Below are 27,247 nucleotides of genomic sequence, written 5' to 3' on the forward strand. Positions count from 1 at the left end.
GCTGTTTGGTTGTGCAAATGCCTCCAAGTAGCATAAAATACTCTCTTGACATAGCAACTACCAACCATAAGATTTGTGGGTATATATAAGAATCCACAAAGATGGCCCCAGAAACAAAAGGATTAAGTTCAGACAGAATTAATATCCCTTAGTGCCAAATATGGGGAAACCCCAAAAGAACAAGTAATAGCCAAAAGTATTTCAGCAGTACACATCAGAGCCAGAAGTCTTACTCTCCTGAGGACTCAGCAAAATTAGCAACTTCACTTTCCTACTTCTAATCTGAAGTCACAGAAAGTGAATACTTGGAACATCTTGGGTATATGGTCCTTCTTGTGTACCTTTTCCTTTGCTTGAAACATTTCCTCTGTAGGGAGAAAGGAGCTTTGTAAGATGCAGGAAGTACATGAAACTCACATGACTGAGGAAGACCTGAAAATTACAAGACTCACAGGGCATCTTCCCAAGGTTATAAAAGAAGTGAACAGATACTGGGGAAGGAGACTCTCTGGTCAGTTTAGCTGCCTGCCAGTCATGCAGGGATGCAGGGGATGCAGGTGCCTTTGAGTCACACATGCTACTCTTATAATCCTTCACCGTACTCCAGCACCATAACCCCAGTGACTCCACTGACTTACCCATCTAGATATGAGTGCATTTATTTTTTGAGATGTCATTGGAGCACTATCTGAAATGAACAGATAGATGTCTATTCATGTCTTTCCTGGAAAAAGTCACACAACAGCACTTTATACTCTGTGCCCTAATATCCAGCCTTGAATGACATGTTCTTATGTGTTGATAAATCTTTTCATACTCTAAATAGAAGATAAGAGCTCAATTTTCTTTTTTACTGACATGAACTGAATTTAAGATGTTTAAAGTCTGCATAAATAGTAGATATCAATTAAATATTTATTGATGGTTTGATAGCTTCCAAAAGTAGAATTTGAGAGACAGAGAGATGACTCAGCAGTTAAATTCATACTGCTCCTCCAGAGGATCCGAGTTTGGTTCCCAGCACCAGTGTGGGGCAGTTCACAACTCAGTTCTAGAGGATCTGAAATCTACATCTGACCTCTCAGGGTACTCACACACGTGTGGTATACACTCACACATACAGTAAAAATTTTAAAATAAACTAGAATTTTATAAACTATTTGTCTGTCTCTGGCTGTTTTCCCATGTATGTCTTCTAATGCCCATGCCATGCAAGCTCATTTATTGTACTTCCAACTGCCCAAGGCCATCAGACAGTGTTCTTAAAATTGCCAAATATCACTTGATTTTTGATCTTAGAAAATGCAACACTTATTTTGAGTTAGACTAGGACTTCAAGTACTATATTGAATAGGTAGGGAGGGTGGGTAACCTTGTCTAGTCCCTAATTTTAGTGGGATTGCTTCAAGTTTCTCTCCATTTAGTTTGATGTTGGCTACTGGTTTGCTGTATATTGCTTTTATTATGTTTAGGTATGGGCATATACCCAGGAGATGTTCCAACTTGTAATAAGGACACATGCTCTACTATGTTCATAGAAGCCTTATTTATAATAGCCAGAAGCTGGAAAGAACCCAGATGTCCCTTAACAGAGGAATGGATACAGAAAATGTGGTACATTTACACAAATACTATTCAGCTATTAAAAACAATGAATTCTTAGACAAATGGATGGATCTGGAGGATATCATCCTCAGTGAGGTAACCCAATCACAAAAGAACACACATGGTATGCATTCACTGATAAGTGGCTATTCACCCAGAAGCTCAGAATACCCAAGATACAATTTGCAAAACACATGAAATTCAAGAAGAAGGAAGACCAAAGTGTGGATACTTCGATCCTTCTTAGAAGGGGGACCAAAACGCCCATGGAAGGAGTTACAGAGACAAAGTTAGGAACTGAGACTGAAGGCATGACCATCCAGAAACTTCTCCACCTGGGGATCCATCCCATAAACAACCACCAAACCCAGAAACTATTGAAGATGCCACCAAGAGCTTGCTGACAAGAGCCTGATATAGCTGTCTTCTGAGAGGCTCTGCCAGTGTCTGACTAATACAGAAGTAAATGCTCACAGTCAATCATTGGATGGAGCACAGGGTTCCCAATGAAGGAGCTAGAGAAAGTACCCAAGGAGCTGAAGGGGTTTGCAGTCCCCTCAGGAGGAATAATAATATGAACTAACCCAGTAACCCCAGAGCTCCCTGGGCCTAAACTACCAATCAAAGAAAACACACGTCGGGACTCATGGCTCTAGCTGCATATGTAGCAGAGGATGGCCTAGTCAGTCATCAATGGGAGGAGAGGCCCTTGGTCTTATGAAGGTTCTATGCCCCAGTATAGGGGAATGCCTGAGCCAGGAAGCAGGAGTGGGTAGGTTTGGGAGCAGGAGGAGGGGGGAGAGGATAGGGGATTTTTTGGAGGGAAATGTAAATAAAGAAAATATCTAATAAAAAAGAAAATGCAGCACTTATTTTAAGTTATAAAAAGGAGTTCAACTAAATAACTGTAAGTTTATAAAATGAAAATTGGAAGCATTTTAAAAATTTACATTTGGTTATTTGTGCTTGGGTGTGGGAGTGGAAGTCAGGGGCCAACTGCCAAAAGTCAAGTCTGTTTCCACCACATGGGTTCTTGGGAATCAAGCTTAGTGGAGAGTACCTTTACTCACTGAAGCATCATTATCCCAAGATGAAATTTCAATAACCTTCATGTTTTGTTTATTTTCTCTTTCATGTAGGAATCAGTATAAAATAGGGCTCAAGGCTCCTCATGTTCACGTTCAAGCCTGGGAGAAACACAGCTCTCTCTGTTGCTAGCCTACATAAGGACAATCTGCACATGTGCCACTTGTGCTCCTTGGGTTTTTCCCCTCTGTTTAAGTCTATATTCCCAAGTTGGAAGGAGTGCTCTAAGGACAAGGATGGATTTGAACTTCTCTGTTTCCCTTCACAAGCCAAGCAGAACTCAGGCAGCACGAAGTTGAACTTGTGGCATTTCTACCCACACTTCAGTGACTCCACTGGAAATACTGAAATATCCTTGGCCATCATTAGAGTCATATATGGAAAAATAGAAACAATGCGTAGCATGATGGTACATGCCTGTAATCCCATCACTCAAAAGGCTGAGGCTGGAGGACAGTGAGTTAGAGGTCAGCTTGAGTTACACAGTGGGAGTCAGTCTCAAAACAACACAACAACAACAACAACAACACACAGAGGCAGAGAGAAGAGACAGAGAGGCAGAGAAAGAGAGAGAGAGAGAGAGAGAGAGAGAGAGAGAGAGAGAGAGAGAGATAACCCAAAGCTTGCATCACTTTTAGCTCTAGTAGCTTGCTAAATGCAACTGCTTCAAGGAGTAATTTTGTACCTCCTGTAACCAAGGATAAAAAAAATACATATACCATATGTATCCTCAAGAAATTAACTATGAATAAAGAAAGACTCTTAACCAAATGGAAGTGTTAGGTATCATTAGCTTAGAATATTTTTTAGTTTTCATTTTAACATAAGCATTCTCTAAAAGGTCTGCCTTCTCTTACACATGAGCCATCTTTGGAATCCACTGAAAATATTAAGATGTCAGTGAATGAAGCAAAACTGAAAGTTGTTATTTAAGTACTGTAGCATAGTCCAAGATAAAACCCTAAGAAGTGTGTCTAATTAAAAGAGTAAATCATTTTAGAGCATCCTTGGATTATTATAGAAGTCTTGATTCTCCTGGCCTTTTATTAGCAAACAGAAGCAACATACAAACAAATAAAGCAACAAGGGACATCTATCCTCTATCACCAAGAAGAGACCTTCCCTGCTAGACACCAGTCAAAAGCTGCAGGTATCTCATCAGTGATCAAACAAGTCTGTCATAAAGTTATGTTGCCTTGTTGTTGCAGAAAAGAACACACAGAAAGAAAGAAAGAAAGAAAGAAAGAAAGAAAGAAAGAAAGAGAGAAAGAAGAAAAGGAGAGAGATAGAGAAAGACAGAGACAGACAGACATACAGACAGATACACACACACACACACACACACACACACACACACACTTTGTCCCCACTCCTGGCAGATGGCTCACTTTTTATTGCATTTATTGGCATATATCAGAGAAGACATCGCTGAACATTTGCCATTCGTATGTCTGCGTGCTGTATGTATATATTTGTTCTACTGCTGAGCCCTCTCACCCTGTGACATATTGAAGCTTTCTTATACCCCATTCCCCATACCCCCTTGGGAATTAAAGCTGGATGGACTTACACATACAAATAAATACACATAAAAAAATCTCCACATGAGCAAGCTGGCATGGCAGACATTTGCCCACACATCTGAGGCCACTCCTGACCAGGTCCTAGTCATCTCATCAACCTCAGCCAATTCTTATCAAATTGCTTAGCTGCCCATTCTGACTGATACCGGCATGTGGGTCTTGATGTCCCCTCTGTGGCAGTGTTAGGGCTCATGATGCACTAGCTTCTCTCCCTCAGCCTCTGCTTGGTTTCAGTCACAATTTTAGGTTGGTCTCTGGCACCTCGTAGTGTTGATAAAGTCTGAGAGCTTGCAGTGACCTTAGGGACACAGCCCCTCAGCCTGCTCTCCTAAATTCTACATTAGGGAAATTCAACTTTAAGTATAATTTTTAATGAGGGCTAGAAATATTGCCATGTTTGTAGTTTTAGTCTGAAAATAAAGACATCCAACGTATCAAAATTGATCATTACTTACTCAAAGCAATATATTTCATTTACATCTAAACCAATATTAGTACATCTATTTTATATTTCTGATATAAGGGTTTAGATCATTATTAATATGATATATAAGAAAGACTGAATACATCATATATTATGTTACATATATAACATACATGTGTTCTATCATATCACACACACACACACACACACACACACACACACACTACTTTTATTGAGCTCTTCTGCCCAAGTGATGACAGTTTTTCACATCAGTGAGATACTACTGATGGACATATGAATTCATTTTTCTTCTATATTGCATGAAAGTGCCTCAGTATGGAGGAATCAAATGTGTTCACTATATTGTATTGTATATTGAAGTTGTCCTTTCTTTATTTCTACCTAGTCCATCACATAGTAGGCTGGGGCTAGGATTAGGGTTACATTAGGGTTATGTTTAAGATTAGGGTTAATGTTGGGTTACATTTTGGGTTAGATTTGGATTAGAGTTATGGTTAGAGTTATATTAGTTAGGGTTAAGGTTAGGTTGGAACTCAGGGTTGGACTGAGGCTAAAGTTGGACTATATCTTAAGGTTAGTGTTTGGGTTAAGTTAGCGATAAGATGGGGTTAGGGTGAAATGACTTCTGGAACTCAAGATTTGGGTTAGAGTTAGGATTAGCACTGAGGGTTAAGGTTAAGATTAGTTGAGTTCTGGAACTCAAGGTTAATATTAAGGTTAGAGTTAGGGCTAGGATTAGTATTTGGGTTGGCCTTAAGGATAGGGTAAGTGACCTTGGGAATTAAGAGTTATGGTTAGTGTTAGGGTTATGGTTAGGGTTGGGCTTTATTAGGTTTAGGTTTAGGGTTGTTGTATGGTTAGATGAGTTTTGGAAATCACGGTTAAGTGAGATCTGTAAGTCAGTGTTATGGTTAGCTTTAATGTTAGTGTTAGAGTTGTGGTTAGGTTTGGATTGGGGTTATAGTTAGTGTTTGGTGAATTCTGGAATGGAATTTGATGTTTAGAGTTAGGTTTAGGTGAGCTTTGTAACTCAGATAGGTTTAGTGTTATGGTCAAGTGACACCTACAAGTTAGCATTATAGTTAGGTTTAGTGTTAGTTTTGTTGTTAGGGTTGAGTTGGCATTAAGGTTAGGGTGGTAGGTGACGTCTGGAACTGTGGATGATGGTTAGAGTTAAGATTCAGTTAGCTTATTTCTGGGCTTAGGTTATTTCTACAACCCAGGTTTAAGGTTAAATTTAGGATTTAGATTGGTGTTAGGATTAGGTTTAGATTTGGGGTTAAATTAGGATTTATGGTTAAGGTTAGAGTTAGGATTAGTTTTAGGGTTGGCATAGGCTTATAGGTTATAGTTATGGTTAGTATAGGTAAGGTTGAAACCAAGGTGGGGTTAATGTTAGGATTAAGTGTTGATCATTTCAGAACTTGGTAATATCTTCTTCAGAGTGAACATTAGAGACCTTTCAGAGAAGATTGAGTTAACGTCCAGTCACCTTTGCTGATGAATCTGGTGTTCTGCAGTCCTGAGTCAGACTCTAGATGTTGCTTGCTTGTTGCTTCCAATCCTTAGTTTTGACATCAAGTTCCTAGATGACTGTATGAGTCATCTCAAATCATTTATTTACCTTTTCCCGTGAAATAAGCAGTGATTTCTTTTTTCTGAATTCCTGCTCAAATGACTGTTGGCCATTGACATTTCTCTTACCTCTAGGCTCGACTGTATCAAGCTAGAGACAATTTGAAGATGAAATTGTTATCTTGTGGAGATTGCAAGTGGAGTAAGGGAAGGCTGTGATCTACTGTCTCCCAGATATCCTCTTCTAGGGTCAAATTTTCTGTTCCCAGTGTACCACTCATAGTGCATTTTGTTTCCTGGGAAATCTGTGGTCATATCAGTCAGCTCAGGACTTGGGTAGCTAATGCCTGCAATCATGACTTTGCTTTGAGTTCTGTTCAGATTTCTGTTTTCCTAGTTGGCAGCTGTGAGATGGTATTTCATACCTGTGATCACAGAGGGTTGGGAAGTTTGGTGGGTGAAAAATATGACTGAGAATGATGCATAATAATTTTGCTTACACAAGTCTGAATTTGGTTGTGTGTGTGTGCATGTGTGCACGCACACACACATGCATGTGCGTATTGGCTCATCAAAACTGTATTTTATTATCAGAGGACTAATACAAAACATGTTCCTAAGGCTAGACCTTTGAGTTTGAGAAGCTGATTGCACTACGGATAAGTAATCTCTTGATATACTCTTTGACTTGTTTTGCTATCAATTTTCTTGAGCTATCATTTGAAAATAATAGCTCAACTTTAAGCTATCAGTTGAAAATAACAGTCATAGAGTTGTTTCATGTTACATAAAATAATGTAAATGAACTAATTACTTACGTAGAGTAATGTCCTACATACAGCGCATGCTAGGTAAATATGTTTTTCTCAAGGCAGATCCCTGATATCCCTAAGTAAGCAGTTCTGGCTTCGGAATTTCCGTGAGATTTTCTAAAACAGTTCTTATACAATCCTTTCCCAGCTAGCATCCCTGTGCTCCCAAGAATCCCTTCCATACCATTTGTCCCTGAAGATCCCTGAAGCCTTAAAGTTATCTATATCTTCTTTTCTTAGCAATCAATATCCATTACACATAGCTCAGGATTACAGATGTCCTGTGAAAGACATTAATGGAGCCTGTCAAGCCCACAGCACAGCCATTTCCTTATAGAAAGGTTCTTGAGCCTTTTAAAAGCTTGACCTTCAGTTAGAAAGTGATCGGGAAGCTTCCAATGAGCCTGAGAATCTGATCAATATTTCTCATTCTTTGGCCATGGTTAGCAGAAGGACATCAATTGTCACCAACAGTCTACCACAAGTCAGATAAGTCCCTCAAGTGTCCAGCTTTTTCCCCCATTTGACCACTCATTGCACATCCTTGTGTGGGGGTAGAAGGGCTTTTCAGGTTTCCATGGCAGCGGAGGGCTATGCTAACTTGCTGACCTTCATAAAATAAATGAGCAGATAGTATAGAAAAAAAAAGAAAGAAATTAACTACATCTCCCTTTAGCATTTAGAAGTCTGGATTATTGGGTTCTGTTGTGTTCCAGTGTCAAGAGCTTCAGAGTTGAGAGCAAAATGACTTGCTTTTCTGGTTGGAAGTCTCTATTCAAAGGTATCAGACTGGCAACAATTTCTCCCTTTGTTTGATTTAGGTGTGTAGCCAAGAGAAAAAAAATGGAAGCTGGAAAAAGTCACACTAATTTCCATTTCTAAGAATTGAGAGCGAAGTTAGCAATTCCTTTAGTAGGTTTATTTCATCACTTTGAAAGTCTGGTAAAATCCCATTCACCTCAAATTTAGCTAGCTATGTCGCCATCTTGTGTCCCTTCTGTGAACTTCATTGCTAGAAATAGTTCTCTCTGTTCAGAATGTCAAGAAGGTAGCTTTCCGATGTCAGCACGTTTAACATGAGTTTTGAGTTCTGTAGTCATTGCCGGGATAGAATTGAAGAGAGGCCCATAGTAACAGGCATGCTTATTATATGTTCGGAATCCTGGTGGGGGACACGCAAAGGTGAGTTTTTGTTGTCTTTTGAGTCATTAAGGAATCTACACTGATCATTTCTATAATTCGTTTTTGTAGCACCACAGCTTCATTGCTCACAAAACTGACATAAAAACATATTTGAGATTCCTTAGCACCACAACCTTTGGAAAATATCATAAATGTATATTCTGCCTTATATTCCTGAATGGTTGAGAGGTGCCCGAGTACTCCTCACAATCCCTCTGTGACCACATGTTTCCTCAGTGAGCAGCCCCCGATGTGTTTGATCATGTTTCAACTCACTGTATTTCATCCCAATTTTCCATGAGTTGCTCCGTGTCTGCACAGTTTAGAGGTCAGTGATTTGGACAGTGTTCTACCTAAAACTGAGGAATCAGTGACACATATATCATGGTCACTGCTCAGCTGGTTTTCAGTCTTCACTCTTAATACTATGGCTCCTGACCATACACTGAAGAATGTATGTATGGATGATAGAAACATCAATACTTGGATTCATTCTCACAGTTGCTCTCTATCCAGTGACCTCTGGCTGGTCCACTCCTGGCCTCACTACAACCTACAAGCTCAATTTCACCAAGGCACACCTTTGTTCCATTTTTCTGCTACAGGGCTTGACACTGGTGCATGTAAAGGTCTTGTTTTTTTTTTTTTTTTTCCTACAGAACATTGAAGGCCAGTTAAAAATCAAAGGTCTGGGAGTGAAGCTCGACAGTAGAATGTGTGTCTTGCATACACTAGGACATGAATTAGATGCCCAGTCCAGAGGAAGAAATAGCAATAAATATAGGGAAGAAATTAATTGAAAGATACTGAGACCTTGCAAGAGACAATGCTCACGAGAGACCCAGAAGCTTCATCTTTCTCCACTTCCTTATGAATATGTCTCTTTTCAGGACAAACAGGATATGACTCATCAACAGAGGACAGTGTAATATCCCAAACAGAACATCCCACAGGGTACTGACAGCAGCAGCATTGGGAAGACTAGATGACGTCACTGAGATGTGAGATGATTCACTTGGACAAGCCTGGAGGACTATAGGTAAAATCTAAAAGGGTTTGCTTTTGAGAAGGTCCCAAGATTATCTTTAAAAAGAATAAGCAGGTTAGAAGTCCAGAGATTTTGTGTAGTGGGGAGATCACGTGGCTGGAGCTTGGAGAAAGGCTAGACATAGTTATAATTAGAGAAAGGAGAAATTTGGGGAACAAATAGCCAGATGTATATATTAAAAGCCAAGCCCAAGATAGAATAACAGTTGTGGTAAGCTTTTTAGAAGAGTTATGGCATAGACACCAAAGAAAAATAGAAAAAAACAACCAAGGAGGGTGACCCTTTTATAAAGAATCTACATGATAATAAAATGTGGGTATTGTCCATCACATGGCTCATTTTCAGGAGAATCCAGAAGTGCTCCTTTCCATTGATGTTGCATATAAGACTATTGTCTGGTGTCGTGGGACTGAGAACAGCCTGGGTCTATTCTGAGCTGCTCTGCACTATAGGAGACACCAGCTCAGGTTGTACCTGTTCTGAGTGACTCCATTTTATAAATTCTCGGGCTTTACTCTAAGTCACTCCATTTTGAGAACGAGAAAGAGTGACTCTACATTCTGTTTACAGATGAATTGACCAGCCACGCCAGCACACCGGGAGGCACAGGCTGATCATTTGTGCCAAGCACTAAGGACACCTGAAAATGTTTGATTTTATGTTGAATACTTGTTCCTGCATTTACCAGTCACACCAGAGAAAACTCCCTTATCTTGGACATAAACAGAATAGCCCAGACTAAAGGATGGCAGGCAAGCTGTCTGGATACCCAGTTACTTGACATGAGTCTCATTCAAGAAAAGAACTCTTGCTCCAACTCCCAAGTTTGAGTTCAGCTTCTTCTGCCTATGACATTCAGTTCACTTCAAGATGACTTTTGTGGCCTTCTGTTAGTAGCTGCATTTGACAACTGACCCGAACAGCCCCACACCTGTGTTTAGCCCAACTTCTTCTCTGGCCCCTAGAGACTGTTCCTAGACACCTGGGTCAGTGCTCTGTCTCTGTTCTCTGCAGCTTCACTAATCCTTTCTTAGTTATTCTGGAAAAGTCATAACAGTACATTACTGTGTATGATTTCTAAGTTGATATTAGTAATTAAGATATAATTAAAGAGCCTGTGACTGTCAATGGCCAGGCCAGCTCTCAAGCAAAAATCACAGCCAATGAAACTGAAGTAGCTATCACATGGATTTGCTGCTATTCCATGACTTCTGAAAATGTGGAAAGAGACAAATATGCTTATACTTTTCATATAACATTCTCAGAATTCTACCACTGAGCTACATTGAATAGCCAACCTTTTTTTTTTTTAAAGACAAACTCTCCCTATGTAGCTGAGACAGCTTTGAGCTCACTACACAGAGTAGTGTGGCTTCAACCTTTCTAGTTCCTTGTCTCTGTCTCCCAGGGTCTAGGATATCTTGTCATTGCCGTCGTTGTCCTCCTCCTCCTCCCCCTTCCTCCTCCCCCTCCTCCTCCTTTACCTCCCCCTTCTTCTCTCCCTACCTGATCATCTGTCCTTTCCTTCTCCTAGATCATCCCTTCTCCTATTTCTCCCCTGAATAAGCTACATCCCCAAGCCAATATCCTTTCTTAAAGAGGCAGCTTTAGTTAAAACCACTAGCAGGATGCTCTGGAAAGGTGGTGCGTGTGATGTGCTATGACACCAGGGTTCTCGTTGGCTCCTTCAGGAGAATAAACTGCAGCAGTGCAGCCACAGACGCATCACCAAGGCCAGCACACTCTTTCTCTCTAGCCTCTATTTTATTGAATCAGAAAATTCTCATTTAGCGTTTGAGATCTTTATTTCAGGATGGGGGAAAAATCATCTATAGATTCAAAAGGCTTAACAGCTCCCATTAAGAAAGCAGAGACTGTGAGAGAAAGTGCTCCCACCCACAGACATCTGTATAAGGAAAGATCCCCTCAAAAGGCAACACAACCACAAGCCTGCAGTGATCTGCAGTAAAGACAGTGAACACCAAGCACACCCTGATCTGTGTTTCCCGAGGGCTCAGAGACCTCTCATGTGCACAAGGAGGTGGAGTGAACTTTATAAAATTCCTGTCACCTTCTTGGCTACTTATACCTCTAGAAAGGTAGATAGACCTAGGAACCCAGAGCTTGTAGGAGCTTCTACACCCTGGGTAGTACCCATCCTGTCACTTCCATAGGAGACAATTTCATTGAAAGCAGACTTTAGTGATGTAGTTTGCAAATCTAAGTAGGCACACTGTCATCTGTTTTGATCTTTCTGGGTTTTTTTGTTTTTGTTTTTGCTTTTGTTTTTTAATTCTCAGGGTTGCACCCAGTGTGTCTCCCTTTCTGCTCTACTACCAGCAATTCCCTAATGTCCCTGGCACATTTTAAAATTTTTATGCTTTTGCTAAAGAGTTCTCACCAAGGTGTCCAGTCTTGACATGGTCTCTCTCTGCAGTCCACAGAGACCCTGAACCTGTGTGATCCTACTGCCTCAGCCTCCAGGAATCACAGGGCTGGTCCTCCATACCTGACCTAAAAGTAAGTGCTTTTAAAATGATCCTAACAAAGTAGCCAACTACTAGCCTTATTTGTGAGGCTCTACATGATCACTGTCTAAGCTTTGATTATTATAAACGTAACAAGATTAATATTGTGTAGGAAATTACTACAGCAGAGAGACTTTCTATTTGGACATTAAATTAAAGCCAATTGGACATTTTATATTCAATTTTTCTGGAGCTTATGTCTGTGCTATAGATTGTGGGTTTTATGACTTAGTGTTAATAGGAAGAAACTATTTCTCTTGTACATAAATTCAGGTAAGGAATATTTGGAAAACAACCGTAACGTGTTAGCGGACATCAATGTGGTGGTGATCTGCACGGAGGATTAGCCCAGTCTTTCACAGCCACTTTGGGTATCCAGGTTCAAATTCTAAACAGAAGCAGATGGTTAAAAATGAGTTGTTTTCTGTAAAATCTGTCAACACATAGTTCAGTCCCTCATTTATACCTACAAATTGCAATTAGCTTTGTGGATTCTGTTTCACTGCTTTAAAATTATTTATTTGTGTGTGTGTGTATGTGTGTGTGTGTGCTCACCAGTGTATGCAATGTATGCGACTTGGCTCTCTCCTTCCATGTGATCTCCTTCCTGATATCAAACTTGAGTGGTTGGATTTGCACGGCAAGCACCTCACCTGCTGAATCCTCTCCCTGGCCTCACTGGCCCCTTTGATAGTAGCCATGATTATTTATGCTCTAACATGAATGGGCCCATCACAACAGAAAGACAGTGATAGCCACTCATTCTATGCCAAGGCACTAAATAGCATGCTTGCTGGAGGGCATGTCTTCACTGTCTTCTCTCCTTCTTCACAGGGGAATGGAGGGATCATCAGTAAATACCCTGCTTTGTTCATCCTGGCAAGTGTCTACACTAGCCAGAATTCTCTTCCAAAAAATATTCTGTAGTGCAAAACACAGGGACCAATACACTGCAGAAGCTTCACAAAAACAAGTGAAAAGAGAAAGAAGGAACTCAGAAATATAGGCAAGAAATAGTTGTCTGTTTCTTTAACCCATTTCTTTCTTCTTTCTTCCTTCCTTCCTTTCTTTCTTTCTTTCTTTTTTTCTTTCTTTCTTTCCCTTCCTTCCTTCCTTCCTTCCTTCCTTCCTTCCTTCCTTCCTTCCTTTCTTTCTTTCTTTCTTTCTTTCTTTCTTTTTTTTCTCTCTCTCTCTTCTTCTTCTTCTTCTTCTTCTTCTTCTTCTTCTTCTTCTTCTTCTTCTCTCTCTCTCTCTCTCTCTCTCTCTCTCTCTCTCTCTCTCTCTCTCGATCTTTTTCCAGTATAAAAGCAGTTATTCAAATGGGGCAGTGTATGGCTGTACATTGTAGTTGTCTGTTGGCTGGGTAAGAAAAGTCCTTTAGTAAAGGAGCAATTTGGTAAACTGCGTTCCCTTGCTATGCTAACCAGTCTATAATGCTCTTTAAAGTTTATCAAGGAACTCCACCTTAAGGTATGGCCAATAAAGTCTGAGAGAAAACTGTTGTTTTTTGTTATTTCTAGAACAACTTGTGAGTCTGACAGTGTCAATATTTTCTTGTCCCTTTCACCAAGTTTAAAAGTCTTAGTGTAAATATGCATTGTAGTGTATTCTATAGAATTTTCAGAGAGTCTGTGAACCCAATTTCACCCATCCTACATCCTGGTAAATGCAGATGATGTCTCCAGCCAGCGGATGGGTCCAATGAACACTGAAGAATGCCAGCACTTGAAACTTTAAACAGGGAAGCACTCCCTTTCACAGACACCTACCACATTATCAGTTTGCTTAGGGTCTGCAATTCCTCTTGAGTCCTTGCTGACAGATTTCTGTAACACACAAAGTATGCTTTATCAGGAACTGAACTATCTATTGTTAGCAGCACACATGTCCACAATGCACACACACAGAAGGCCACTTCTTGCTCCATGAGAAATCATCTAAGGCAATTCATTAATGGAAGGGGAGGCCGAGGACACTTCTGCTTATAGAAGGTCCCAGGAGAAGCCACTAGATCTCATAAAGGTGTGGCTCTCCTAGAATATGTCGCATAAGAGATGTTTCATGCATGTCTACTGAACCCCACTAGAACTATCTTGGATACGGACTACACAGGTTCTGCGGGGAATGCAGTTGGAAATTTGCATGCACAGTTTTTGTTAGGCACAATTTGAGGTCCTTTTCAGTGAAAGCAAAGAATCCCAGACAGAACTCCTCTGATCACAGCCTCTCATCCTTCCAGGGAGCACTGCAGAACTGAGAATCTTGTTGTGTTGGTCCATCTCCTAGCTCTAAGTATGAATTGTCTTCCTGTGTGACTTTGAAGATACACTTAGGGTTGAGTCATTACTAGAGAATCTGTGTGAGTTCTTTGTTTTCACCATCTTAGTTAACTGAGAGTCCAGAGCCCTGGAGCTGATCAAGGCTTCGGTGAAAAGTATCATTGTTTCTGCCCCTCAAAAACTGGGGCCAAGACTGGGGTGACATGAGTAAGAAAGTCATTTAAAGAACAGAACTTAAATAATAAAAACAAACTCAATAATTACAGTGATGAATACCAGCAAGACCACTTCTGGACAGTCACGCAAATGTCTCTAAACCATATCATGGAGGTTCCTGGACATCCATGCTCAATGTTTACTATTCCCAAATAACAAGAAAGTGGAATCAGTCTACATATCCTTCAATAGACAAATGAGGTAATGAAAATATTGTACTATACACAATGGAATTTTATTCAGCCATAGAGAAAAATAAAATCATGAAATTAGCAAGAAGGTGGGTAGATCTGGAAATTACTCAGTTAAGTGAATTAACCCAGATTCAGCAGGAAAAATATCTCATGTGTGTCTCCTATGTAGTCCTTGGCTTTTAACTTTGCATTTTGGATGTGGCTATAGACCACAAAACTAAAGGGTACTTGAGATGGGAAAAGTGTGTTTAAGGAAAGCAGTAGGAGGAGACAGTAATAGAATACATACAAAACAAAATCAGAGAAGAGACTGCCAGAGGTAAAAGGGTACAAGAGATGTGGGAGGAATGAGGATGAGAAGCAAGGAAGGAAGATAAACAAACAATACATGCATGCCAAATGCCATGCTGAAACCCATAACTACACATTTTAACTAAAAGTTGTTTTTTGTTTTTTTAAATCACAGTTAATCAACAAAGCTTATGACCAAGTATGAACATTTTAAACAAAAGGTGTCCCCAGGAATTCAGGCTAAACACATTCTCTCCTGCTTAGTCCCACCAGGCCAAGCACATGTTCATGCTGGAGTGAGTTAGCTTTATTCAACCCAATATCTTGGTGATGTTCCTGGGTCTCTTCAAGGAACTAATAGCAGTTAAGTGACAAGAGAATGAGTTCTACACAAATGGACACAACCAACCAGGGGACTAGGCATACCAGTGTGATATAGTGAGGACTTGAAAAGCTGGAAGGAACTCTTTCCAGGGACTCTGCAGTGGTCTGTGATGAAAAGATGTTATTAATATCCAATTAGTACTCATGAAAGGATCACTATTTCTAAGACCACAAAATATGGCTTTTAACCCTGGACAAAGACCTAGTAAATAGACAAACAATAAAAGATGTCGAAATGGTAATCTTCCCTAGATTGCTGTCTTACAAATGAGTATATCTAAGATCTATTCTATAAAGAACGTGCATGGAAGAAGATCACATCTTCTTAGTATGCTGTTGTATGAGAAGCACAAAGTGGGTCTGCTGGTTTCCCAATCTCAAAAGTTCTGTAGGCATTCTGAAAGGCCAGGGTCACTTACATTGTTTTGGATTGCAAAGCTCTTTGGGTGCTCCTAAACTGACTATGAATACACAGATGTGCTTGACTGAGGTGCCTTGTTTTAATTTACTATCTGCTAATTCCCCAGGAGACAGTGAAACAAATAGAAGGCATGGCCCAACAGAAGCAAGACCTTAGTCTGACAGTTCTTCCAAAGAGAAAAATTCAGGCATTATTCATTAAATATACAAATATATAATGAATATATATTATTCATTTATATTATTATGTATATATATTATACATACATATATAATGAATATATATATTTCAACTATATATGTATAATGAATATATATAATTCATTATATAGGTGTAGGTATTCATATCCATACATAATCCATACATAAGTAACTCATTATATGTATAATAAATATATATAATGAATATATATTATTATATATTATCATAAATATGATGTCTTCTCCTAACCACAGTTTTGAAGAGGATTGACCTTCCATAGGGAGTTAATATGTCAATAACCATTATTTGAATGATTATTATTCATATAATTCTGTAAGTAATATAAAGCCCTAAATAAGAGGTTTGAGAGTCCAATGCTCACTGTAAAGTCCATAAAACTCTACCATAGTGCATTCATCTTCAACATTAAGCTGAATTATTCTGATAATCAACAGATTTCTTTTCTTATAGTATTCTACTTAACCAAAAAAAAAAAAAATGCCAAAGGGCCGTTAAGGCGATTGTAATCTTGCTTGTCTTGTTACTGACACGTGATCTTGTGAAGCTGAAGCTGGTCTTGAACTCTAGATTCTCCTGCCTCTGTCTCTCGTGTGATGAGATCCCAGGAAAGTATAATGGTGCCCAACCTAGACTGGCAGCTTTGACAAGTAACAGATAGGTCCCAGCTCCAGGTAAATCCTTGGTTGGCATCTCTGACAGTTCCCCAACTTTCCCCCTGGGGTTTAGAGAACTTGGATTTGACTCTTAGCTCATGAAATGCACCTATCTTAAGGACATTGTAATTAGGGACGCAACTGCAAAGCACATAAGATATAATAGAAATGAACATATAGCAAGTGCTAAGTAAACACCAAACATTGTGGTGTGCATCAACTTTCTTATTTAAACCCAGGGCCACCTATGTGTGATTGATACTACTAGCACGTATTTTCATGCCAGAAAATTCTTCATGTTCATTGGAAAATTTTTCATACGGTATTTTATGTTCATAAAAACAGGCTATCAAGATTTGTATTTAACTATCTCAGGGTTAACAATGGCATAGCAAAAGGAACCAATTGATAAATAGATAATAAACTATCATATACTAAGGGAATGATGGAATTACTCTCCTAAATCTTATAGTGGAGTTCAGAAATTTTGTTTGTTTTTTTCTCAGTGGCCTATGTGCATCATAAGGGTAGAGAGAAGATGTTCTACAAGTATTAGACAAAACTCAGAATTGTTGGAAGGAACAGTGTTCAAAATATCTAGTCCTGTGCAATCAGACTTCCACCAAAAAGCCTCAAAGTTCTGAATTAGAAGACACTGGCATATGTTGGAATGATGTCTCAGTGGTCAGAAGTGCTTGCTGCTCTTGTAGAGGGCTTAGGTTTGTTTCCTAGTAATGACCTGGTCACTTACAACTGCATGTAGCTCCAACTTCAGGGTCTCTAATGCCCTTTTCTGGCCCATGAGGCACCAGCACACACATGGTGCCTACAGATACATGTAGGCAATACACACTCATAAAATAAAAACAAATACATCTTTTATAAAAGACTTATTACTCTATTTTAATTGGCAGTGTATCTAAAGACAGCTGACTAATATAAAAAATATTGTAGGCTCTCCATCCTTTTCTCAAGACTTGGGTACTAACAGACATTTTATCATTTTGTTAGGGTAATCTTACTTCATCAGTTACAAACACAAAATGCCTGGCCAGGTATAATGGTGGTATGTGGCTTTCAGCTCTCAGGAGCCTCAGGAATGAGAACAGCCTTGAATTTGAGGCTAGCCTAGGCTATGTGTTTTTCGTGTGATATGGGAGTTACTTAGAGTTTCAGAAAAATGTTCTAATTGAGATTTTTTTCTAGTCCCTTTTTGTTTTATAATTTCTAATACAATATTATTTTGAGAACATAGTTTATACAATTTCAATTGTCCTGAATTTTATTCCAATTGTTTTATACCTTAAAAAACAATTTACAATACTAAACTTTTCCATTAGTCCCCAAGGTACTATTTTATTTAATCACTACCTTCTTTTCTGAAATAAGTTTTGGTTATTGTTCAATGTTTATTTGATCCTCCCTTCTTCCCTTCCCCCACTTACTGATTCAGTGAAAGCTTCACTTGTATGGCACATCTTGTTAAATGCCTTCTAAGCATCTTCCACTTGGCTTAGCTTAGGGTTAGTTCCACATTAAAAAATTCTATTTGCCAGAGAGATGAAGCCAGTGAAATCGCTCAGTTTGCTAACACAAGCCTAAGGACCTGAGTTCAAACCCACAAACCTCCTTAAAGGTGAAAGAAGAGAACTGACTCCATAAAGTTGACCTCTGACTGCTCTCTCTCTCTCTCTCTCTCTCTCTCTCTCTCTCTCTCTCTCTGTCCACACACACACACACCACATAGTTAATATATCAACATGTTGACATATATTAAGAAGAATAAATAGAATACCCCAATAATAAAAATACATGAACATGCTTGTGACAGTTCATCAGCTGTCACACGGGAAAGTATCTCACATGTAGGGGATGGATATCGGTCAAGATTGGCTCACTCCTCGTCTGGTGTTCTTCAGGAAAGTATCCCTTATTTTCTACCCCCCGTATTTCTCGAGGAGAGCTGTAAAGAGGGGAAATGGAACATTGACATATATTATGGGTATAGACAAGTGATTATAATTATGCCACACACAAGTTAAGTGATAGGTAGCTTGTACTTTCTATCAGTTCAATTACAATATCTCAGAGAGAAAGGAATACTCATTTTTTTAATGAAAGAATTATACAGATTTTCAACATGTAATAAAGTTTAAGAGCCACAGTGAGAAGCACCTGGATATGAAAATGTAAAAGTTTGGTTAGTTTTTCTTATCTGATCTTTAGTACTAGACTCAGATCTCCCTGCATTGACATTCTGTGGCAACAAGGTTAGTATGTACTTAGTGATGGCTGCCTTGCAAATAGTATGCAGACATACCTTTGAACTTGCTTCATCTTAATGCATTTCTGGTAACGGATTAGTAATATGACAAGTCCAACACCAATAATAACCATGACAAGCACAATGACCATGATGGAGACACCTACAATGTAAAAACAAATGAACAGGATTTCAGCTGGGCATCATCTTTAGGACAGTGGATTGCTAACAATAGTTGCAACTTTATCTCTTCCCTAAAGGACTTTCACTCTCCTTCTTCCAACATGACACAAATTACAATTTGTAATGCAGACGCTATTGTAGATGCCAAGAAGTGCATGCTGTCAGGAACCTGCTACAGCTGTCTCCTGAGAGGCTTTGCCAGAGCCTGACATATACAGAAGCAGATGCTCTCAGCTAACCATTGAACTGGTCATGGGGTCCCTAATGGAGGAATTAGAGAAAGAACTGAAGGAGCTGAAGGGGTTTGCAACCCTATAGGAAGAACAGCAATATCAAGCAACCAGAGCTCCGAGGGTCTAAACAACCAACCAAGAAGCCATGGAGGGACCCATGGCTCCAGCCATTTATGTAGCCTTGTCAGGTATCAATGGAAGAAGAGGCCCTTGGTTCTGTGAAGGCTCAATGTCCCAGTATAGGGGAATGTGAGGGCAGGGAGGCGGGAGTGGGTTGGTGGGTTTGGGCACACCCTCATAGAAGCAGGAGGAGGGGAGATGGAATAAGAGCTTTCTGGGGGGGGGGGAGAGGGAGTGAAATTGGGAAATGTAAATAAATAAAATATCCAATAAAAATGACTAAGCATAAAAAAACTAAAAACCAACTTCAAGATTCCATGATACTTAAGGAAAGCCATAGTTAGCATGGAAATGTCTGCATGTTAGTTATTAACCAACAATAGAAAAAGCCCCACTGTGGTTTGGTTTACAGAAGTCATAAGCCACAGATGGCTAGGAAATACATTAATTCTAAAAGGCAAATGAAGTAAATTTAGTTTGGATCTCCAAACATGTAAAACAGTATGATGGGACAATAAAAATCCATGCAGAAACACAACAAACCCATGGCAGATGGGAAAAGGTTTTTCTTGGTGGAAGACTTTGGATATATGTGAGTATTGTATTCTAGACTGCTTACTGGTAAGGTTTAAGGCTTCTCCCCACTCCGTAATTATTGATCCTTCCTCACACTGGCACTCAGGTTCGTTGTCATCCACCTGCAAGAGCAGTCAACCATATATTGTTATTGTTATTGCATGACTGATAGAAGCTATGTTTTGTAGTTCATCTATGTTAGTATTAGTTTTATATCAGGCCCACAAATCCATATATATATATCTTAATACATTTTAAGTGACCATCTTGGTTTAGGGAAAATGTTTCTCCCAAGTATAAAGTATTGAGCTGAAAATAAATGTATAATTTGTGTGGTTTTGCCAAAGCTTTGGTCTAATGCTGATATTGGTGTAATTTAACTGTAAATGACATTTGGGAAAATTAAACCTTAAATTTCATGTTTAAGCCTTATGTGTATGTATATAAATGGGTTTCTAAATTATCAATCTGATAATGAACTTTTACTCACAACATTAATGACGTCTATGTGTAATAATATCTCAGTTTGTTCTTTGCACTAATTTTGCTATTTATACAAAAAAGCATAAATAAAATATATTGTTCTTTAAAAGAATCAGAAAATTGGACATAGTACTACCAGAGGATCCTGTAATACCTCTCCTGGGCATATATCCAGAAGATGTTCCAGCTGGTAAGAAGGACACATGCTCCACTATGTTCATAGCAGCCTTATTTATAATAGTCAGAAGCTGGAAAGAACCCAGATGCCCCTCAACAGAGGAATGGAGACAGAAAATGTGGTACATTTACACAACGGAGTACTACTTAACTATTAAAAACAATGAATTTATGAAATTCCTAGGCAAATGGATGGACCTGGAGGGCATCATCCTGAGTGAGGTAACCCAATCTCAAAGGAACTCACACAATATGTACTCACTGATAAGTGGATATTAGCCCAGAAACTTAGGATACCCAAGATATAAGATACAATTTGCTAAATGCATGAAACTCAAGAAGAACGAAGACCAAAGTGTGGACACTTTGCCCTTTCTTAGAATTGGGAACAAAGCACACATGGAAGGAGTTACAGAGACAAAGTTTGGAGCTGAGATGAAAGGATGAACCATCTAGAGACTGCCATATCCAGAGATCCATCCCATAATCAGCTTTCAAATGCTGACACCATTGCATACACTAGCAAGATTTTGCTGAAAGGACCCAGATATAGCTGTCTCTTGTGAGACTATGCTGGGGCCTAACAAACACATAAGTGGATGCTCACAGTCAGCTATTGGATGGATCACAGGGCCCCCAATGGAGGAGCTAGAGAATGTACCCAAGGAGCTAAAGGGATCTGCAATCCTATAGGTGGAACAACAATATGAACTAAACAGTACCCCCCGGAGCTCGTGTCTCTAGCTGCATATGTATCAGAAGATGGCGGCCATCAGTGGAAAGAGAGGCCCATTGGTCGTGCAAACTTTATATGCCTCAGTACAGGGGAATGCCAGGGCCAAGAAGTGGGAGTGGGTGGGTGGGGGAGTGGGTGGGGGACCGTGTGAGGGACTTTTGGGATAGCATTGGAAATGTAAATGAAATAAATACCTAAAACAAAAAACAAAACAAAAAAACGAAAAAAAACCCCAAAAACAAAAACAAACAAACAAACAAACAAAAAACCAAAAGAATCAGCACATTTCCACACAAGCTCAAGAGTAAAGGCAAGACACTACTGTGAGAGGCAATGACACCTTACATCGTTTTCATCGCACGGAGAGGAGCAGATGGTTGAGTTGTAGGCCTTCTCCATTTCTATACATTCACCATTGCTGCAAACCTAGAAAGGAAGGAACCGGCATGAGTGATGCAACTCATAAGACGTGGAATTTCACACAGTCACTTAGGATGTTACACGTTCCTTCTTATGTGGCTTAATTGAATGTTTGATGCAATACTAGGACAGGTTGCTTCCACAACAGAGACACCCATGTCAATTTCTCTGCTCTCAAGCTCAACTCAGGTATAAAGCTAAGAAATGTCTTGCTTTGATTTTGCCATCTTTGTTTAGCCCAAAGATAGCATCACAAAGATGGTTCTGCAGTTCCTCTAAGCCAATGCATGGAATGTTCTCCCTCAGCCTCACTTTCTTGTTCTTCCTCCTCTCCTCTTATTCTCCATTCTTCCACCATTCCTAGCTTCCCACATCTTGGGCCTCATCTTTTTCTGTTAGCACTGTACTCTAACTGAGCAAATGGGAGCCAAGGAGCCCTCAATTGTGTGTACATAGGAATTTCCTTACTAAACAGATGTTTCTGTACTCTCATGTTTGTTGAAGAGTTATTCCTACTAATAAAGATACTGACTCAACCTAAATATCCATCAATAGGTGGATGGATGGATGGAAAAGTGTGACAAACATACAATGGAGTACACTTTAGATGAAAAATGAATCTAACCCTGATGTTTGTGCATTTGTGGCATCTTAAGTAAGTGTGGGAAGCAGTATAAGCTAAGACAGGCACAGAGACAGGGAATTCTCAATCATGTGTGAGAGATAAAAACCTCTGTGGGGTAGGCGGGAAAGGAGAAATTGGAACTAGTTAACAGTTAACAAGGAAGAATAATTTTTACTGGTTCACGGTACAGCAAAATGACTGCAATTAAAAATAATTTACAGAATATTTTAACACAGTTAATAGAAAGGATTTTGGATGTACTCAACATAAAGAAATGGTCACAGATAGAAGTGGCGTCTGTCCAAATCTTCCAGGTTTAGTTACTCTCACTCTATATCTGTATGAAAAGATTATACTGTACTCAACAAATTTGCATGATAATCAACTATAGATCATAATAATTGTTAAAAAACAGAAGATTGAGTAAAAGAACCTGTCTGTACTAAAAGATTATACTGTACTTGACAAATTTTCATGATAATTAACTATAGGTCCTAATTGTTAAAAAAGCCAGAAGATAGAGTAAAAAGCCTGTCTTGTTTTCTATTGGTTTAAAAAAAATAATAAGTTGTATCAAGTCAAGCTGCAATCTGAGTAGTCACAACGCTCCGTGAGCAGCCAGCTCTCTTCCTGTAAATCAAGTATGAGCTGGCTCCTACACCACCAGGAGAGCATTTCTGTTGGGAATGCTCTGTGTATGACATTCTCAAGTACGTTGGTCTGTAGAACATGGGAATTCAGCCCAATTACTGAAAGCCTAGCACTTAGCCAGTAAATATGCTGCATGAACAATATAAATGAAGGATGCTTGTCGACATCAGTAACAATAACCAGTATAGAAGCCATGTGCGATTTCATTAGATGCCTATTTTAAGATACCAATTAAACAAATTTACAGCAATTACATACAATTTAGTATAACTACAATTAAGCAAGAATGCTATTACCATATTATTTCTACCCTCTCCCTAATTAATTTACAGGAAAAGTTGCCATTGTTTTTCTTGTTTCCTCACACAGAAAACAAACCCCCTTTGAAACCAGTGACAGCAACGGGCGATGTTTGTGAGCCCCTGAACCAAGAAATTTGGATCATACACAGAGCTTTCCTCTTACCATTCCATCTCCACATTTTGTTCCAGAATTAACCAGGCCCATGTCTCTAGAATTGTGGTGTAAAAACATGGTTCTGCATTTGATGGTCACGTTCTGCTTCACATTCTTAAGATTATAGGCTTTATCTTCTCCAAGGCGGGATGAGGGCCGGCCTCCCGAGCAGTATATCTTCCCACATTTGAGATCTCTGAAGGAAAAACAGAACATTCTCGGATTTAGGACCAGTGACCAAAGCAACTGCAAAAGCCTAGACAACCAGCTCAGCTGCTTTCCTCTAACCCCGGTTTGCTGGTAGATTGTGTGGTATTCCGAGAAAGCTCTCAAACATTTAAAGCTCCAACTCTAAGAACCGACATGAATAAAGTATGCAGAAAAATCACAGGAAAGATTTCTCAGTTCTCAAGACTCAGTGCTAAGTACACAAAGAATATTTATTAGTAAATCCGATTAGCATAACTTGGATGGGAGTAGTAAGAAGCACTCTGTTTTGACATTAACGAATTCTGGCAAGGCTGGGGGTTGCTGCCCTTGCAACGTTCAATGTACAGTTGGATGGCAGTTGAGAGTTACTGAGATGGAAGTGAAGGGCAACCTCCTTTCCCACCTCGTGTGTATGGAAACAAAGGTGAACTTGGCTGAAGGCTTGGGGGTTTCCTTTTCAATCCACCTCCTATTTTGTCACGCGAAGGGCTGTGCAGAATACCAGCACACATACTCAGAAGGGACCTTAACCGAGTAACTCAGTCTCCCTTCCAACCTCCCCTCTCCACGATCACGCGTCTTTAAATGCCTCCGCTGCTTTCCTTTGCTCTTTCATTTTGTCCCTATTTTGCCCTGGTTTGGTAGCATTCTTCTCCCTTGCTCTCCTCCAGTCTTACCCCCTCCTTGTTCTTTATACTCCTGGACCCCAGCTAATAAACACAGAGAGGAAATTTAACCAACGAAGGGAACCAGGGGTTTGTACTGTCCACTCTCTTCCTAATTCTCAGCAAAATTAGGGTAAAATCTGTCAGAGCAGAAGCCTTTTAATGGTTTTTAATGCACTTCCATAGAGATCTATTTCTGTTGGGCACTTACTTCTCTTCACAGGGAACAAATGTGTTGCCCTTATTTTTGCAGTATCCAAATCTGTTTCCTTTTTTATTCATCCTGTAGCAAAGGCTGTGACTCTCTTCTGCTCCTGGGGTTTGAAATTACATGGTAAAATAAAAGAAATGAAAACATTAATATTAAGAATGATATAGCACTTCATTTCCTAACACAGCTAAGCTTTCCGAATCAACCCACAAAAATGATTCCGTAGGACGGAATCAGTAAATCACAGAGAACTAATGGATTGAGTTGGGATAGTGTTTTAAGTAGGGATAGAAAGCATTTGTACACTGGCTCGAACACGGAGCTAATCAGTTATACTGTAGGTAAAGTTAGAAATAGAGGTTGCAGTCAAGAGATGCTAGGTAAAACCTTGAAAGAAGGCCACAAGCTATATCATTCCCAGTTGTACCCCCAAGTCTTTGAAGACACTAAGAGAAATATGGGCTACTGTCTTGGTCATTCATTCCTGTGACTGCATCTCACCGCCAATGAATAACTCTGAGCACTGCTCATTCCGGGTGGGACACAGCCCCATAAAGCAGTAGCCTTCTCCATTCCTGCAAGGAAACCCGTTGGCTTGGAACTCGTCTTTAGGGCACTCAGGGGAGTAGCCAGTACACACTTCAGAAATATCGCATTCATTTTTCGCTAGTCTGCATACGGCCCCTTCTTTCTTCATCTGTTGAAGAGAAACAAACGTGCAAATCTTTGATGTATGAGTTAGCGAAACTGAGCACACAGGTAGAAAGCTGTTTTACTTATCTGTAAGAGACTGGCTCATTGCCTTCTTCTCGGTGCTAAGACTTATTATCATTTTTAGATGCCATAACTTTCATGGGACTTTAAGATGAGAAGAAGATGGGGTATTTTTAAAAGCTTTAGTTGTTTTTACATATGTGTTTTGCCTGCATGTATTCATGCCTGGTGCCCACAGAGGTCAGAAGGAAACAGATTCCTGGAGCTAGAGTTGCAGGCACTCATGGTCTGCCACGTGGGTGCTGGGAACCTAATCTGGGTCCCCTGCAAGAACAGACAGTGCTTTTAACTGCTAAGTCTATTCTCTAGCTCAAGATGATGGTTTTGAATTTGGTATAAGAAAGCCTTCGGCAGAGTAGGCATAGGCACACAATGTTAAAATGGGGTATTCTCATTTACCTTGCTCTTTCTTCATTCCTTGCTCTGTTGCATCACTCCAGTGAATCCCTACCCATCTAGTGCATAACACTCACCAGATGCATCACATAGAATCTCTGTCACCCACAGACCCGATTTCACAACACAAACTGTAACAATCTCCTGCCTCTCATTGCTCAGGGAATGACACAAACACATTCTTTTAAATGTGTGGGGTCCCTAGAAAGAGTTGAAGATATATAAGATGACTCTTTGTGAGCTTGCAATCTAGAGGAGCCAAATAAGTGTCAGCAAACCTTTGGAGCCATGATTTCTAGTCATTGTTTTTCTTGCCCCAATATCCAATCATTAAGTGTTTAGTATCTGTGTATACTCTGTTCTCCCTTAGATAAACTATTGTTGGGAGACCAATTTCCCTCCGCAAGCTCTTGAGTTTGAACAGACTGGTACTGATCTACACATGGGCAAGAATGGTGTTGGTCATGTGATTTCACCCCTATAAAACACCAGGCAATGCTCAGCATCTTCTCTATTCTCCATATGAAAGCAGCACTTGGTTCAAACACCAAAACATTTCAGATTAAACTCTGCTGCGTGTTTACAAGGAACACTCCATCTTGGAATTAGCATTGCGGGACCACCCATGGCCAGAGAGTGCTTTGTTATTTCACGAAGCTAAACTGAGAACACAGAAATCCGTGGAAGTCAAGAGTCTCACCTGACATGATTCACAGCACTCTCCTTCCACACAAGTGAATCCTGGCTTCAGGACACATTTGTGTGCGTCACAGCAGGGATTGGTGCACTCCTGGCAAAATGAAAACGTAGACATTACAAAGAGGTGTGTGTGTGTGTGTGTGTGTGTGTGTGTGTGTGTGTGCTCCTATTTAATGGTCTAATTAACTTGTGCTCCTCCTTCAAGAGCTCCATGTAATGCAGGATCCTTATCCTTGGTTTTGGTGTGTGAATCAGATTGCTGTGCGCTACTGGTATTGGGGATTTACACTATATTGCCTTTTTTTTTTTAAATGCTCCTTCATTACTTCCCAGCTTATGAACTCTCATTGGTGGGAACAGAATCCAAAGACAGTGACTTTCCAGCTTTCCCATGGCGTCCATCCCCGATTGCTTCCCTGTGCTAAAGTCTGGTGCGAGGTCATACAGTTTCTAATATCAGATCTTGCATCTCTGGCTTGGGATGCCACGAGTTTCAACCTAAACTGTGTCTCCTCTTTTTTTTCCCCTCAGTCATAAGACGTCCTCATAGGTGTACTTCCTACTTGGACAAAAAAAATACTTGAGATGCAGGTGTCTGTCTGCATCTGATAAAGCCTTCCATACATTAGCACAGAGCTGTGGAATGTTCCAAAATATGCCTCGGGAAAATGGATCTGTGTCCAAAGTCAGCAGCCTTTTCTTATTGATCTTAGATGTTGAAGACTGGTTCTCAAGCTCTCTAAATAGGGCGGTCCCGTTCTCAGTATAGAGTTTCTCGATTGCTGTGCTATTAGAACACTTTGAACTGTGCAGTGTCTAGGGCTAACATAGAAAACGTCCTCAGA

At 39.8% G+C, this 27,247-nt stretch overlaps 1 protein-coding gene and 1 long non-coding RNA gene across 3 annotated transcripts in view; one reads left to right on the plus strand and one right to left on the minus strand.

Moving 5' to 3' along the window:
- The window catches only part of Gm31227, a 59,442-nt gene extending 48,796 nt beyond the window's left edge, over positions 1–10,646 (plus strand). For both annotated transcript variants that reach the window (XR_874755.2, XR_383535.4), the window contains exons 2-3: positions 9,179–9,327; positions 9,907–10,646. This is a non-coding gene — a long non-coding RNA (predicted gene, 31227). The remainder of the gene's footprint in view (positions 1–9,178; positions 9,328–9,906) is intronic.
- Positions 10,647–11,122: 476 nt separating this feature from the next.
- Positions 11,123–27,247, minus strand: part of Adam7 (a disintegrin and metallopeptidase domain 7) — a 36,354-nt gene continuing 20,229 nt past the window's right edge. The window contains exons 13-23 of the mRNA NM_007402.2: positions 26,404–26,493; positions 25,035–25,230; positions 24,534–24,636; positions 23,457–23,643; positions 21,641–21,721; positions 19,943–20,021; positions 18,845–18,950; positions 18,388–18,487; positions 15,271–15,333; positions 13,634–13,690; positions 11,123–12,252 (exon numbers count right to left, since the gene is read on the minus strand). Coding sequence (NP_031428.2) covers positions 12,208–12,252; positions 13,634–13,690; positions 15,271–15,333; positions 18,388–18,487; positions 18,845–18,950; positions 19,943–20,021; positions 21,641–21,721; positions 23,457–23,643; positions 24,534–24,636; positions 25,035–25,230; positions 26,404–26,493 — 1,107 coding nt within the window. The 3' untranslated portion in view covers positions 11,123–12,207. The remainder of the gene's footprint in view (positions 12,253–13,633; positions 13,691–15,270; positions 15,334–18,387; positions 18,488–18,844; positions 18,951–19,942; positions 20,022–21,640; positions 21,722–23,456; positions 23,644–24,533; positions 24,637–25,034; positions 25,231–26,403; positions 26,494–27,247) is intronic.

Source organism: Mus musculus, chromosome 14, assembly GCF_000001635.26.
Source record: "Mus musculus strain C57BL/6J chromosome 14, GRCm38.p6 C57BL/6J".
NCBI lineage: Eukaryota > Metazoa > Chordata > Mammalia > Rodentia > Muridae > Mus > Mus musculus.